The 16,243-nt window shown below is 51.9% G+C and overlaps 1 protein-coding gene across 3 annotated transcripts in view; it reads left to right on the top strand.

Annotated features, from left to right (window-relative positions):
- The window catches only part of LOC123753467 (LIM/homeobox protein Lhx1-like), a 311,621-nt gene that overhangs the window by 255,803 nt on the left and 39,575 nt on the right, over positions 1-16,243 (top strand). For all 3 annotated transcript variants that reach the window (XM_069302348.1, XM_069302285.1, XM_069302397.1), the window contains one exon: positions 12,014-12,219. In XM_069302348.1, coding sequence (XP_069158449.1) covers positions 12,014-12,219 — 206 coding nt within the window. The remainder of the gene's footprint in view (positions 1-12,013; positions 12,220-16,243) is intronic.

Below are 16,243 nucleotides of genomic sequence, written 5' to 3'. Positions count from 1 at the left end.
AGGTAGTTCTTCACCCATACTAGGGCCTTTCCGCTTACTCCTGCCTGCCTCTCAAGTTTGTATAGCAGTCTCATGTGCGGTACCGTATCAAAGGCCTTTTGGCAGTCAAGAAATATGCAGTCTGCCCAGCCTTCTCTGTCCTGCCTTATCCTTGTTACTTTATCATAGAATTCTAAAAGGTTTGTTAGGCATGATTTCCCTGTCCATAACCCATGTTGGTGCTTGTTTACAAACCCAATGCTCTCCAGGTGCTCAACAAGTCTTAGCCTAATTATTCTTTCAAGTATTTTGCAGGGGATGCTTGTCAGTGATACGGGTCTGTAGTTAAGTGCCTCCTCCCTATCACCCTTTTTGAAAATCGGTACGACATTTGCCTCCTTCCAGCAACTGGGCAATTCTCCCGACATAAGTGACTCATTAAAGATCATTGCCAGAGGCACGCTGAGAGCCTGCGCTGCCTCTTTAAGTATCCACGGTGATACTTTGTCTGGTCCAACAGCTTTATTTGCATCCAGTGTTGTCAACTGTTTCATTACATCCTCTGCTGTCACCTCTATATCCGATAGTCTTTCATCTTGGGTAATCTCTTCTAACAATGGGAGCTGCTCAGGCTCGGTTGTGAACACTCCATGGAATTTTGCATTCAGTACCTCGCAGATTTCCTTGTCGCTTTCTGTATATGCCCTTTATATATAAGTTGTATATCAACTTTTGTGTGTGTGTGTGTGTGTGTGTGTGTGTGTGTGTGTGTGTGTGTGTGTGTGTGTGTTTACTAGTTGTGTTTTTGCGGGGGTTGAGCTTTGCTCTTTCGGCCCGCCTCTCAACTGTCAATCAACTGTTTACTAACTTTTTTTTTTTTTCCCCACACCACACACACACACACCCCAGGAAGCAGCCCGTGACAGCTGACTAACTCCCAGGTACCTATTTACTGCTAGGTAACAGGGGCACTTAGGGTGAAAGAAACTTTGCCCATTTGTTTCTGCCTCGTGCGGGAATCGAACCCGCGCCACAGAATTACGAGTCCTGCGCGCTATCCACCAGGCTACGAGGCCCCTGTGGCCCCTGTGTGTGTGTGTGTGTGTGTGTGTGTGTGTGTGTGTGTGTGTGTGTGTGTGTGTGTGTGTGTGTGTGGCGGGGGGGGGGGGGCAAGCTGCGAGGAAACAACCAATAAAGACAGCTACTCCCACGAAGTCGTATATAACACTAACTAGTAAATACAGCAAGATACATTGATTACAAAATAACAAAATTGACGAGAAAGTTCTGGAACGTGAGAGAGAACTGCAGAACGTGCAGAGTGTGGTGGGGGGGGGGGTGTAGGTGAGGGAGTAAAGGGGGGGGGCCCAAGATGTAGGTGAGAGAGTGGGGGGGAGGTTAGGGAGAGGGGGGGGTGAGAGATGTGAGAGTCCTTAATTGCCTATCAGTTTCTACGGAGAGTAAGCTAGCTTCAGCTCACTATGTAGTTGCCTTCCTCTTATGGTGTAGATACCTCGGACTCCTTTCTCCCTTTCCAACCTTCATTAACTTGCACTCATTGGGATTGAATTCCAGCAACCATTTGTTTGTCCACTCCTGGAGTTTTGTCGGGGTACTTTAACTTCCTGCAGGCATCCTTTGTTTATACATTCCTCGTCAGCTTTGCATCATCAGCAAACATTGACATGTCTGAGCTCACTCCCTCGGGCAGGTCGGTCACATTAATTAGTAACAGCAGTGGTCCCAGGACAGAGCCTTGTGGGACCCCACTTGTTACATTCCTCCAGCTTGTAACCTCCTCTCTCACTGTGACTTTCTGTTTTCTGCCCTTCAGGTAAATCCTCCCCAGTTAACTGTTTTAATATTTATCCCAGCTAACTTCTCCATCTTGTACACCGCCGTTTCATGAGGAACAATGACAAATGCTTTTTGACAATCTAGGAAAAAACACTTTGTCACATCTAGTTCCTCCAGTGTTTTTTTTTTTTTTTAACTTTTATAGTGACTATATAGTGTTATCCATTGTTTCTTCCGTTCTTTCATCCCATGACCTAGATAAATATGCTGGTCCTATTGAAAAAAAATATTAAATCTTTTAAGCTCCTCAGACACCTCGTTATCCTTTTCTCCTTGTCTCCTCAATCCGAGTACATGACGTCTCAGTTGATTTTTCTCTTTACATGACTATAGAACCGTCTTTTGGTGTGTCCTGAACTTTTGCCACAATGTGGGTTTTTTTGCAAATTTGTCTCTCGGCTTCTCTCCTGGTTTTGGTGTGTTCATTTCTGGCTCTCTTTATTGCCTTTCTCTTGTCCTCTGTGTCTGCTGTCTCCAAGCTTTCTCTCTCTCTCTCTCTCTCTCTCTCTCTCTCTCTCTCTCTCTCTCTCTCTCTCTCTCTCTCTCTCTCTCTCTCTCTCTCTCTCTCTCTCTCTCTCTCTCTCTCTCTCTCTCTCTCTCTCTCTCTCTCTCTCTCTCTCTCTCTCTCTCTCTCTCTCTCTCTCTCTCTCTCTCTCTCTCTCTCTCTCTCTCTCTCTCTCTCTCCTCTCTCTCTCTCTCTCTCTCTCCTCTCTCTCTCTCTCTCTCTCTCTCTCTCTTTTCTTTAGTCCCTGCAGCGCCTATTGAGCCACGGCTAATTTGTTTTTCTCCTCCACCTCTTTTTTTACTACTCTAAACTCGATCCTCTATTGCATCGGGGACATTTTCGTGAGAGGTGAGGGTGTGTGTGTGGGGGGTGGGGGGGTACAGTAGTGTGGGGGGGAGGTGAGGGAGTGTGGGGGTGGGGGAGGCGAGGGAGTGGGGGGGGTGCCTCATCGCAAGACTCTGGACCCTGGGATGGGATTCTTTACTTTTTGCGAGTCGTAAGTTATATCTCTTTGTTGTGTCAACAGTGTTTGGCTCTTGCCAGTCCTTGTTGGTGGCCCTCCCCTCACACCCGCTCCCACACCACTCTCCCACCCATGTGGGAGAGTGAGTGAGTGAGTGAGTGAGTGAGTGAGTGAGGGAGGACATCTTCAAGAGGAAACTAGATTTATTCCTCCAAGGAGTGCCGGACCAACCGGGCTGTGGTGGGTATGTGGGCCTGCGGGCCGCTCCAAGCAACAGCCTGGTGGACCAAACTCTCACACGTCAAGCCTGGCCTCCGGCCGGGCTTGGGGAGTAGAAGAACTCCCAGAACCCCATCAACCAGGTATCAACTAGGTATCACTTTCTGTCTGTATGTGCTTACCTAGTTTTGCATGCACGGGGGTTGAGCTTCGAATCTTTGGTCCCGCCTCTCAACCGTCAATTAACTGGTGTACAGGTTCCTGAGCCTACTGGGCTCTATCATATCTACATTTGAAACTGTGTATGGAGTCAGCCTCCACCACAACACTGCCTAATGCATTCCATTTGTTAACTATTCTGACAGTAAAATTATTCTTTCTAATGTCTCTGTGGCTCACTTGGGTACTCAGATTCCACCTGTGTCCCCTTGTGCGAGAACCACCCGTGTTAAATAATCTACCTTTACCTACTAGATCAATTGCCCAGAAAATGTTGAATATGGTGATCATGTCTCCCTCCCCCTAAATCTCCTGTCTTCCAGCGACATGAGATTTAATTACTGTCGCCCGTAACTCATTCCTCACAGTTCTGAAAGTACTTTTGAACATACATTTATACATAAGTTCAGAACTTTTTCTTACTTTGCCTTGTGCTTGACTAAACATATGAGGTATACAAAGGTTCTGAATGATTCCTGACACAAATTTCAATAGGCAGTTCTCATGTTGACCAATCTGGCATACGCTGCTGAAGATATCCTTTTGCCGTGGACTTCAGGAGACAGATTGGCTGTGATATCAACCCTCAGATCTTTTTCTCTACCTGGTTCCTGAAGAATTTTATGTCCCGTTTGGTACTGTGTCTCGCGTCCTCTCCTCTTCACATAATTTCATTATTTTGCACTTGAGTTAAACTCAAGTAGCCACTTGTTGGACCATTCATTCAGTTTGCCCAGATCATCTTGTAGTCTCTTTCTGTCTTCCTCAATCTTAATCCTCCTCATAACTCCACCTGACCTCCAGTACTGATCTGACACATGAGGTACACAAAGGTTCTGAATGAGTCTTTACACAAGTTGTGTGTGTGTGTGTGTGTGTGTGTGTGTGTGTGTGTGTGTGTGTGTGTGTGTGTGTGTGTGTGTGTGTGTGTGTGTGTGTGTGTGTGTGTGTTGGGGAGGGGGGGCAGAGACGGGGAGGGTGTGTGTGGATTTTAACACTAGTTTCAGTGTCTGGGGTGTTACAGGCAGAAAGTTTGCTAATTGACCTAATTAGTAAAGTTTGCCGCATTCGATTAGGAAAAGTTTATATTTTTCTTAGTGTGTTCGCGGGAATGTTTATAAATATCCTATACTGATATATTTAAATGATTGCGCAAGATTTTATAATAATGTTATCTTAAGGCCGTACTGAGGAGGTACTTATTATGCTGAGTTCTGGTTCAAATCGCTTCTAAGTGATGAATGGAATGTATCTATCGATGCATAAGATGGTTATCTTGGTTATCTTGAGATGATTTCGGGGCTTAGTGTCACCGCGGCCCGGTCCTCGACCAGGCCTCCACCCCCCAGAAAGCAGCCCGGGACAGCTGTCTAACACCCAGGTTTAACCCACCACACGGCTCCTGCACCACACTGGGCCCACCACACGGCTCCTGCCCCACACTGGGCCCACCACACGGCTCCTGCACCACACCAGGCCCACCACACGGCTCCTGCACCACACTGGGCCCACCACACGGCTCCTGCCCCACACTGGGCCCACCACACGGCTCCTGCCCCACACTGGGCCCACCACACGGCTCCTGCACCACACTGGGCCCACCACACGGCTCCTGCACCACACTGGGCCCACCACACGGCTCCTGCCCCACACTGGGCCCACCACACGGCTCCTGCCCCACACTGGGCCCACCACACGGCTCCTGCCCCACACTGGGCCCACCACACGGCTCCTGCCCCACACTGGGCCCACCACACGGCTCCTGCCCCACACTGGGCCCACCACACGGCTCCTGCACCACACTGGGCCCACCACACGGCTCCTGCACCACACCAGGGCCACCACACGGCTCCTGCACCACACCAGTGCCACCACACGGCTCCTGCCCCACACTGGGCCCACCACACGGCTCCTGCACCACACCAGGGCCACCACACGGCTCCTGCACCACACCAGGCCCACCACACGGCTCCTGCCCCACACTGGGCCCACCACACGGCTCCTGCACCACACTGGGCCCACCACACGGCTCCTGCCCCACACTGGACCCACCACACGGCTCCTGCACCACACTGGGCCCACCACACGGCTCCTGCATCACACTGGACCCACCACACGGCTCCTGCACCACACCAGGGCCACCACACGGCTCCTGCACCACACTGGACCCACCACACGGCTCCTGCCCCACACTGGGCCCACCACACGGCTCCTGCATCACACTGGACCCACCACACGGCTCCTGCACCACACTGGGCCCACCACACGGCTCCTGCACCACACTGGGCCCACCACACGGCTCCTGCCCCACACTGGGCCCACCACACGGCTCCTGCATCACACTGGACCCACCACACGGCTCCTGCACCACACTGGGCCCACCACACGGCTCCTGCCCCACACTGGGCCCACCACACGGCTCCTGCATCACACTGGACCCACCACACGGCTCCTGCAAAACACTGGGCCCACCACACGGCTCCTGCACCACACCAGGGCCACCACACGGCTCCTGCCCCACACTGGGCCCACCACACGGCTCCTGCACCACACTAGGGCCACCACACGGCTCCTGCCCCACACTGGACCCACCACACGGCTCCTGCACCACACTGGACCCACCACACGGCTCCTGCACCACACTGGGCCCACCACACGGCTCCTGCATCACACTGGACCCACCACACGGCTCCTGCACCACATTGGGCCCACCACACGGCTCCTGCACCACACTGGGCCCACCATACGGCTCCTGCACCACACTGGACCCACCACACGGCTCCTGCACCACACCAGGGCCACCACACGGCTCCTGCACCACACTGGACCCACCACACGGCTCCTGCACCACACCAGGGCCACCACACGGCTCCTGCACCACACCAGGGCCACCACACGGCTCCTGCACCACACTGGACCCACCACACGGCTCCTGCACCAAACCAGGGCCACCACACGGCTCCTGCACCACACCAGGCCCACCACACGGCTCCTGCACCACACTGGACCCACCACACGGCTCCTGCACCACACCAGGGCCACCACACGGCTCCTGCTCCACACTGGGCCCACCACACGGCTCCTGCACCACACCAGGCCCACCACACGGCTCCTGTTCCACACTGGGCCCACCACACGGCTCCTGCTCCACACTGGGCCCACCACACGGCTCCTGCACCACACCAGGCCCACCACACGGCTCCTGCACCACACCAGGCCCACCACACGGCTCCTGCACCACACCAGGCCCACCACACGGCTCCTGCACCACACCAGGGCCACCACACGGCTCCTGCACCACACTGGGCCCACCACACGGCTCCTGCACCAAGTGTGTGGCTCGCAATATTCGGGTAAATTTAGCGACTTGATTTTCCTGCGGAGCCTTTACTTGTCCGCTTCCTTGATTGGCTAATGACCAGGTTGGTGGTTAATAGACGATAATTACCCCGGCATTTAGAGCTGCCTGACGTCTGCAAGTGACAGCTGCGCCGCAGACTCCGGGCCCCAAATCTTGACATTAGAAAAGGAAGATCAGCTTTATCCCGACCGTTTGTTATTCACGGCCAGTTTTTCGCTTTACGCGGTAATTACGGTCTTGGGCGGCGCCGACGTACCGGTGGGCGCCCCAGGAGTGGTCGAGGATGTTGTCGGGTTGCGCGGGCGGCGGAGGGCGTGGGCGGCTGCGGGCGGCGGAGGGCGTGGGCGGCTGCGGGCGGCGGGTGCGTGACTATATTATAATGTTGCCTGTTGCACCTTCTATATAAAATGTGTTATTTATCGAGAATCAAATAAATGCTAAAACAAATATGTAACATAAATTAGATAAACATGTATTAAGATTTTCTCTCTCTCTCTCTCTCTCTCTCTCTCTCTCTCTCTCTCTCTCTCTCTCTCTCTCTCTCTCTCTCTCTCTCTCTCTCTCTCTCTCTCTCTCTCTCTCTCTCTCACACACACAACTCACAGCTTTCCCTACACCGGATATAAGACGCTTCCACACAGCTCTGAAGTACTCTGTAAGATCACTCATCCCGTTGAGTGAAGCGCGTAGTAGTTATCCACACGAACATCTGCTGGGGTCCACATGTATATCTGCTGGGGTCCACGTGTATATCTGCTGGGGTCCACATGTATATCTGCTGGGGTCCACATGTATATCTGCTGGAGGCCACATGTATATCTGCTGGAGGCCACATGTATATCTGCTGGGGGCCACATGTATATCTGCTGGGGTCCACAAGTATATCTGCTGGGGTCCACATGTATATCTGCTGGGGTCCACATGTATATCTGCTGGGGGCCACATGTATATCTGCTGGGGGCCACATGTATATCTGCTGGGGTCCACATGTATATCTGCTGGGGTCCACATGTATATCTGCTGGGGTCCACATGTATATCTGCTGGGGGCCACATGTATATCTGCTGGAGGCCACATGTATATCTGCTGGGGGCCACATGTATATCTGCTGGGGGCCACATGTATATCTGCTGGGGGCCACATGTATATCTGCTGGGGTCCACAAGTATATCTGCTGGGGTCCACATGTATATCTGCTGGGGTCCACATGTATATCTGCTGGGGGCCACATGTATATCTGCTGGGGGCCACATGTATATCTGCTGGGGTCCACATGTATATCTGCTGGGGTCCACAGGTATATCTGCTGGGGTCCACATGTATATCTGCTGGGGGCCACATGTATATCTGCTGGGGTCCACATGTATATCTGCTGGGGTCCACAGGTATATCTGCTGGGGGCCACATGTATATCTGCTGGGGGCCACATGTATATCTGCTGGGGGCACATGTATATCTGCTGGGGTCCACAGGTATATCTGCTGGGGTCCACAGGTATATCTGCTGGGGTCCACAGGTATATCTGCTGGGGTCCACATGTATATCTGCTGGGGTCCACATGTATATCTGCTGGGGTCCACAGGTATATCTGCTAGGGTCCACAGGTATATCTGCTGGGGTCCACAGGTATATCTGCTGGGGTCCACATGTATATCTGCTGGGGGCCACATGTATATCTGCTGGGGTCCACGTGTATATCTGCTGGGGTCCACGTGTATATCTGCTGGGGTCCACGTGTATATCTACTGGGGTCCACGTGTATATCTGCTGGGGTCCACGTGTATATCTACTGGGGTCCACGTGTATATCTGCTGGGGTCCACGTGTATATCTGCTGGGGTCCACGTGTATATCTGCTGGGGGCCACATGTATATCTGCTGGGGTCCACATGTATATCTGCTGGGGTCCCCATGTATATCTGCTGGGGTCCACATGTATATCTGCTGGGGTCCACATGTATATCTGCTGGGGTCCACATGTATATCTGCTGGGGTCCACATGTATATCTGCTGGGGTCCACATGTATATCTGCTGGGGTCCACATGTATATCTGCTGGGGTCCCCATGAATATCTGCTGGGGTCCCCATGAATATCTGCTGGGGTCCACACCACACATGTATATCTACAGTGATCTAAAAATACCTCATAAATGCCTGGGAAAGAAAGAGAAGTATTGACAGACCTTTTCTGCGACTTCCACCAAAAAAAAATGAAATCGCTGGATTAAGATATAAAGTGGAAGGAGGATAAGTTCAATTAAATATCGTGTGTCTGTGAAAACTTAACAGTAAGGTGAGGATAATAGCGGGATCGAGCTCGGAATGGTGGCAGTAGGATATAGACGGTTAGTGCTGGTGGCTGGGAGGAGGGGGACGGTGAGGACGAAGTGACCAGGGCGAGGACGAAGTGACCAAGACGAGGACGAAGTGACCAAGACGAGGACGAAGCGAGTAGAGAGAGTTCCGTTTCGTCAAGCATTACTTTAAGTAAATTTATGTACTCAATAGGCTTATAAAGGTAGATTATCTGTGGTGTCACCCGTCCCTGGTGCTGTCGAGCGAGGTGTCACCCCGCTGACTAGTGGTGTCACCCATCCCTGGTGCTGTCGAACTGGGTAATTAGATGGACTTAACAGTGCCAGGGGCCGGGAACTAGCGCTCTACCGCCCCCAGACGAGCACCGCCGCTCTGAGCTGGCGCTTCGGAGGGGAAATGACCCGTTGCTTTTCTTGCCCAAAGAAAAAGGGAAGCAATTGGTGGACGTTAACGACGAAGGGCACAGCGACGCACCCTAACCACCGGCCTACACCGGAAGCTGTTTATGCAACCGACAATCAGACCAAATTGCGTTTACTGTTCCTCCCTGCGCAGAGACTCCATTTCCGCTATTTGGGGACTAATACTTCTCATATATCATAAAAAGCTGGTATCATTCTCACGTCCCCAGTTCTTTCTCATTGTTAATAATATGTCATCATTTACAATTTACAAGAGGCGAAGACAGCCATAACATCCATAAAGTGTGAAACACAGCTTTATGTGTGGGGAGCACGACACGGTGATGTGCATTCTGTCGCAAGAAATACAATTTTACAATATTTTAATGTGTCTTTAACCCTTTCGGAATATAAATTGTTGCTAAAAAAAGGCAAAAGTTCGCGACAGCATTCGTAAACGCCCGGAATTATTCCCTATAAGTAGAGCATCATCAAAGACAATGTCCTTCCTTCCCTCAATTGGTAAAAAAAAATATTCTCACAAAGGTCTTGTAATTTCAAAAGGTGAACCCATGAAATACACAAAAGGGGGGGAAAAAACGGGCGTACATTCAAAATTGCGTGAAATAAGTTGGCATGTATGGTGTTCTTCCCGCCACCAGCTAGTCAGTTGAGAGTCCAACTCCCACGGGCGAGGTACTATTTTTCGACATTTTATTCGTCAAAAGTGGATACGTGACATCCTATCGCCTACCCATTTCTGCTCCACATTTTTATGAAAGGCATCTCGGCTCATCCTAGAAAATCTCTATGAAAACTCATTTTCCACCGTCAAAGCTGAACAATCGGCGGCAATTTCTCGGTCGTAATAGAAAACGAGCAAATCCCCCCTACGCTCAGTTGCCATGAATGAAACCCAAAGCCTTTTTCAAGTCACTTCGTTCATTCTTACTCGCCTTATCATTGTTGCCCAGACGAAGGGAAATATAGAAAAATAATTACTACGAATGTGTAAAAAGCGGCATTAATATGGACTTCTTCATGAGCGAAAAAAATGACAACAAAAAATAATTTCTTGCCAACCTTCTGGCGGCGGTGATCCCCGCACCTGCTAAAAGAACCGCTTCGCCGCCGTGATGCCATCCCTCACCCCAGCTCGCCCTGATTAAAACAAACCTCTAAAGCAGGATCAGAGAAGCTTATGGCAGTCTGGGCGGGCCAGGGGACGCGTTGCAGTCAGCCTGGGTCAGGGGGAGCCCCCTCGACCCCTGGCCCGCTCTACACACACTCCACTACCCTGCCCACTCTAACCTTCCACCTTTAAGGATAGGTATTATGTACATTCAAATAATAGTATTTGGGGGGCTTTGATATTTTGCGTGAAAACCCTCTACTTTTTCCAATTGACATTTTAGTCCAAAATCATATAAATTAGGAGTGACGTTATAATTTATATTGATTACAAGGCATTAAATAAGCTGAAACAGTTAGACAAAATTTACCTAAGAAATCAATTTATTAGCAAATGTATTGTATTCCAGCTTAGCCTATTACACCATAGATCTTAAGGGAGGAGCCCCAGCAGCTGAGCACAGCAGGGTGAAGGAGGCGAGGAGGGCGTGAGGGGAACGAGGCTGTAGGGTAATCTGCCGTATACCAGCGATCAGTCGAGCCCTCGGAATAACCTGATCAAAATAAAGCTAAAAATCTCTTCGGAAATGCAGATCGCTCCGCCAGTGTTGTCGCGGCCGCTGGTCGCTTTGTGTTCGCCTTCCTCGCTCTCTCCCCCTTCCCTTCCCTTCCCTTCCCTTTCTTGGATACATTTATTTTGTTTTAGTCACCCTTGGAAGTGTGTGTGTGTCTCCATTTTGGTTACGGTGAAGGGAGTGCGTAGAGGTGAGCGGTGTAGGCGTGGTGCTGGAGGCCGACCTTGGCAACCTTGCTTGAGAGGGTTGGCCGAGGGGACGTGCTTCAGGGAAAATGGGATCACCCTCAGCTTTGCTCACTGGCTTGCTAAATTGCAATCGACACCGACCCCTTGTGAGGGGAGAGAGGGCCGTGGGGGGGAGACGAGGGAGGGGGAATTAGAGAGGATCTATTTGGGGTTTGAGGGGGGATTGTGGCTTCCCTCTGAGGGGATTAGAGGAGAGGCATAGATGCTCTTATTCCCAGGTGTAACCAGCGCTCCTAAGTCTGTCCGCTCAATGAAGTCATTAATCTCACTAGTCCAGCAAGTGGTGGTGGGCCTTCCTTCACACGCACACACACACACCTCAAACCTGACGTTACACACACACACACACACACACACACACACCTGGTGCCCTACACCCACCTTACACCTGGCGTTACACACACACACACACACACCTCACACCTGACGTTACACACACACACACCTCAAACCTGACGTTACACACACACACACACACACACCTCACACCTGACGTTACACACACACACACACCTGGTGCCCTACCCCACCTCACACCTGGCGTTACACACACACACACACACCTGGCGTTACACACACACACACACACGCCTCACACCTGGCGTAATTCATCAAACCCATTAGAGTTAGTGACACACCATCTTCAAAACGAAAAACCAGACATTTGAGACACTTGTGACCGTGGCCAGCCCCCAGCCTGGACTAAAGCTTGGTCTCTCTCTCTCTCTCCCTCCTGCAGGCGGTTCGGGACGAAGTGTTCGGGATGTCTGCAGGGCATCTCCCCGCAGGACCTCGTAAGGAAGGCTCGGGACCGCGTGTTCCACCTCAAGTGCTTCACCTGCTGCGTCTGCCGGAAGCAGCTCTCCACCGGCGAGGAACTCTATGTACTCGACGAGAACAAATTCATCTGTAAACAAGACTATATGAGCGGGAAGGCCATGTCTGGTGAGTGCCAAGGGTGTATATGGAGGGCCATGAGGTGCCATGTGTCCCTCTGAAGGGAGGGGGGGGACGGGGCACCACCACCAGTTGGCCCTTTCGGCGCCTTTTCCAGTGGGCCACGCCCCAGTGGCGGGGGGCGTGGCCCAGGTGGGGACGCGGGGGGCGTGGCCCACCATAGACGGTAGCTTGACAGGTTAATATGACCAAAACAAATGAATGTGTAGCGAGAGTGGCAGCCTCCACGCCTCGCCTCCCGGAGATTGATCTCCCTCTCTTAATGCCTCGGAGCTTCCTCTTGTGGTGCTGTGACTTACGTCTCGTGCCCAGCTGCGGTTGTTCCACAGCTCGTTAGCGGAGGTTATATTGGGTGCTCGGTGGCGGTACTGTAGCCGGAGGCCGGGTACAGGCCTCGCTGTAGCCGGAGGCCGGGTACTGGTCTCGCTGTAGCCGGAGGCCGGGTACTGGTCTCGCTGTAGACGGAGGCCGGGTACTGGTCTCGCTGTAGACGGAGGCCGGGTACTGGTCTCGCTGTAGACGGAGGCCGGGTACAGGCCTCGCTGTAGCCGGAGGCCGGGTACAGGTCCTGGAGCCACTAGTATTCTTACTGGAGGTCGTGTGGAAAGACCTCACCTGGACCAGGATTCATTAATAATTCCCACAACCATTTACGAAACCTGTACATCTGTCCTCAGTCATGGCGGGTTTGTTTACACTTATTAAACAGTTTATGAGGTCCGAAGCGTCTTTAACAATAATAACCTCGGGTTGTGAAGTTTAGAAACTTGTAGACTGTTTAATAAATGTAAACAGAGCCGGCATGATTGAGGAAAGATGTACAGGTTTCGTAAGTGGATGAGTAAAGCTTAGGAAATGTGAGCCGTGTGGAGAAGTACCTCACAGACCACTGTAAACATTTTCTAACACAGTGCACAGTTAAAAAGCAAAAATAAAATTTCAACTGAGATTTAGCAGAGCAGAGGAAGTTCTTAAACACATTGGCTATAATCTTACTGAAGCCAATATACAAGTCGTAACTACGCATCCACTGCCTGAATAACACAGTAATGAATAATATTTTAGAGAGGCGGCCAGAGTCACAGGGCCCGCACCCCTATAAATGAATGTATGTATGAACGTATGTATGCATATAATATATATATATATATATATATATATATATATATATATATATATATATATATATATATATATATATATATATATATATATATATATAATATACACACACACACACACGAATGTATGCATGTATACAGCTCCCAGGACGGTCGACCAAATACCTCCGGGGATAACGAACATCCCGTGTCCGTTATTCCTCGGGGGATAACGGACGATAAATGTCCAGTGTTGGACCTACAGTTTGTGGGAGCCGGAAGGTTGAACTGTTATGGAAGAGAGGGAGCCAACCATCGTTATCGTCTTCAATGGGGCTGTTCCTCGACACACTGAGACAGTTCTTGAACATTTGCCCGCTGTATCTCAGATTTGTATTAAATCTGAGATGTAGATCGAAAATTTGTAAGTAATGTGGACTAAAGTCACAGCGGAGCTCCTCCTGGGATTAGTGACTCCTGTCATAGTAGGTCCGCTCCCCTGGTGCCCCTCTCTGGTGGTGCAGTGGTCGTACCAGACCTTCCCTCTCTGGTGAAGTGGTCGTACCAGACCTTCCCTCTCTGGTGAAGTGGTCGTACCAGACCTTACCTCTCTGGTGGTGCAGTGGTCGTACCAGACCTTCCCTCTCTGGTGGTGCAGTGGTCGTACCAGACCTTCCCTCTCTGGTGGTGCAGTGGTCGTACCAGACCTTCCCTCTCTGGTGGTGCAGTGGTCGTACCAGACCTTCCCTCTCTGGTGGTGCAGTGGTCGTGCTAGACCTTCCCTCTCTGGTGGTGAAGTGGTCGTGCTAGACCTTCCCTCTCTGGTGGTGAAGTGGTCGTGCCAGACCTTCCCTCTCTGGTGAAGTGGTCGTACCAGACCTTCCCTCTCTGGTGAAGTGGTCGTACCAGACCTTACCTCTCTGGTGGTGCAGTGGTCGTACCAGACCTTCCCTCTCTGGTGGTGCAGTGGTCGTACCAGACCTTCCCTCTCTGGTGGTGCAGTGGTCGTACCAGACCTTCCCTCTCTGGTGGTGCAGTGGTCGTACCAGACCTTCCCTCTCTGGTGGTGCAGTGGTCGTGCTAGACCTTCCCTCTCTGGTGGTGAAGTGGTCGTGCTAGACCTTCCCTCTCTGGTGGTGCAGTGGTCGTGCTAGACCTTCCCTCTCTGGTGGTGCAGTGGTCGTGCTAGACCTTCCCTCTCCGGTGGTGAAGTGGTCGTGCTAGACCTTCCCTCTCTGGTGGTGCAGTGGTCGTACTAGACCTTCCCTCTCTGGTGGTGAAGTGGTCGTGCTAGACCTTCCCTCTCTGGTGAAGTGGTCGTACCAGACCTTCCCCCTCTGGTGGTGCAGTGGTCGTGCTAGACCTTCCCTCTCTGGTGGTGCAGTGGTCGTGCTAGACCTTCCCTCTCTGGTGAAGTGGTCGTACCAGACCTTCCCTCTCTGGTGGTGCAGTGGTCGTACTAGACCTTCCCTCTCTGGTGGGGAAGTGGTCGTACCAGACCTTCCCTCTCTGGTGGTGCAGTGGTCGTACCAGACCTTCCCTCTCTGGTGGGGAAGTGGTCGTACCAGACCTTCCCTCTCTGGTGGTGCAGTGGTCGTACCAGACATTCCCTCTCTGGTGGTGCAGTGGTCGTACTAGACCTTCGCTCTCTGGTGGTGAACTGGTCGTACCAGACCTTCCCTCTCTGGTGGTGCAGTGGTCGTACCAGACCTTCCCTCTCTGGTGGGGAAGTGGTCGTACCAGACCTTCCCTCTCTGGTGGTGCAGTGGTCGTACCAGACCTTCCCTCTCTGGTGGTGCAGTGGTCGTACTAGACCTTCCCTCTCTGGTGGGGAAGTGGTCGTACCAGACCTTCCCTCTCTGGTGGTGCAGTGGTCGTACCAGACCTTCCCTCTCTGGTGGTGCAGTGGTCGTACTAGACCTTCGCTCTCTGGTGGTGCAGTGGTCGTACCAGACCTTCCCTCTCTGGTGGTGCAGTGGTCGTACTAGACCTTCCCTCTCTGGTGGTGCAGTGGTCGTACTAGATCTTCGCTCTCTGGTGGTGCAGTGGTCGTACCAGACCTTCCCTCTCTGGTGGTGCAGTGGTCGTACTAGACCTTCCCTCTCTGGTGGTGAACTGGTCGTACCAGACCTTCCCTCTCTGGTGGTGCAGTGGTCGTACTAGACCTTCCCTCTCTGGTGGTGCAGTGGTCGTACCAGACCTTCCCTCTCTGGTGGTGAACTGGTCGTACCAGACCTTCCCTCTCTGGTGGTGCAGTGGTCGTACCAGACCTTCCCTCTCTGGTGGGGAAGTGGTCGTACCAGACCTTCCCTCTCTGGTGGTGCAGTGGTCGTACCAGACCTTCCCTCTCTGGTGGTGCAGTGGTCGTACTAGACCTTCCCTCTCTGGTGGTGCAGTGGTCGTACCAGACCTTCCCTCTCAGCAGCCAAGGGTCACAATAATTACCCCTACACAGTACCAAAAGTCTATACCATCTGTGGCTGGTGTAACAGTTGTGTTTGGGCCTGTGTGGGGGCGGCGGCTTCTGTAACAGTGAAACAATTCATGTACCAGAATGCTTCTCGTACAGTGCTCCAAGTTCTCACCGAGTATCTGGAGAACATTTAAGAATAACCTGACTCTTGGTTAAGAACCTGTCACCAAGAACGGTGCCCATATTCTTAACACCAAAATAATTCGACACATTTCCATGTGTTATCTTGAGACCTAAGCCAGAGGTGCGGGGTGGTCCCACACAGACACTATTCTCGCCTAAGGGACTCGCGCAATCCGCTGAAAAAGCGACGTCCTTGAACAAATTAAAACCTTATAATATTACCGTTTTCTAACCACCGGTGGCGATAGGTTGAGTGGGTTGCTTGGGTGCCCATCAAGTGTCTGGGGTAGTCCAGACCGTTGCATTTCTTACGGAG

The sequence above is a fragment of the Procambarus clarkii genome, chromosome 1 (assembly GCF_040958095.1).
Source record: "Procambarus clarkii isolate CNS0578487 chromosome 1, FALCON_Pclarkii_2.0, whole genome shotgun sequence".
Classification (NCBI taxonomy): domain Eukaryota; kingdom Metazoa; phylum Arthropoda; class Malacostraca; order Decapoda; family Cambaridae; genus Procambarus; species Procambarus clarkii.
The sequence above is the reverse complement of the archived record's forward strand: the minus strand, read 5'-3'. Positions and strand labels throughout refer to the sequence as shown.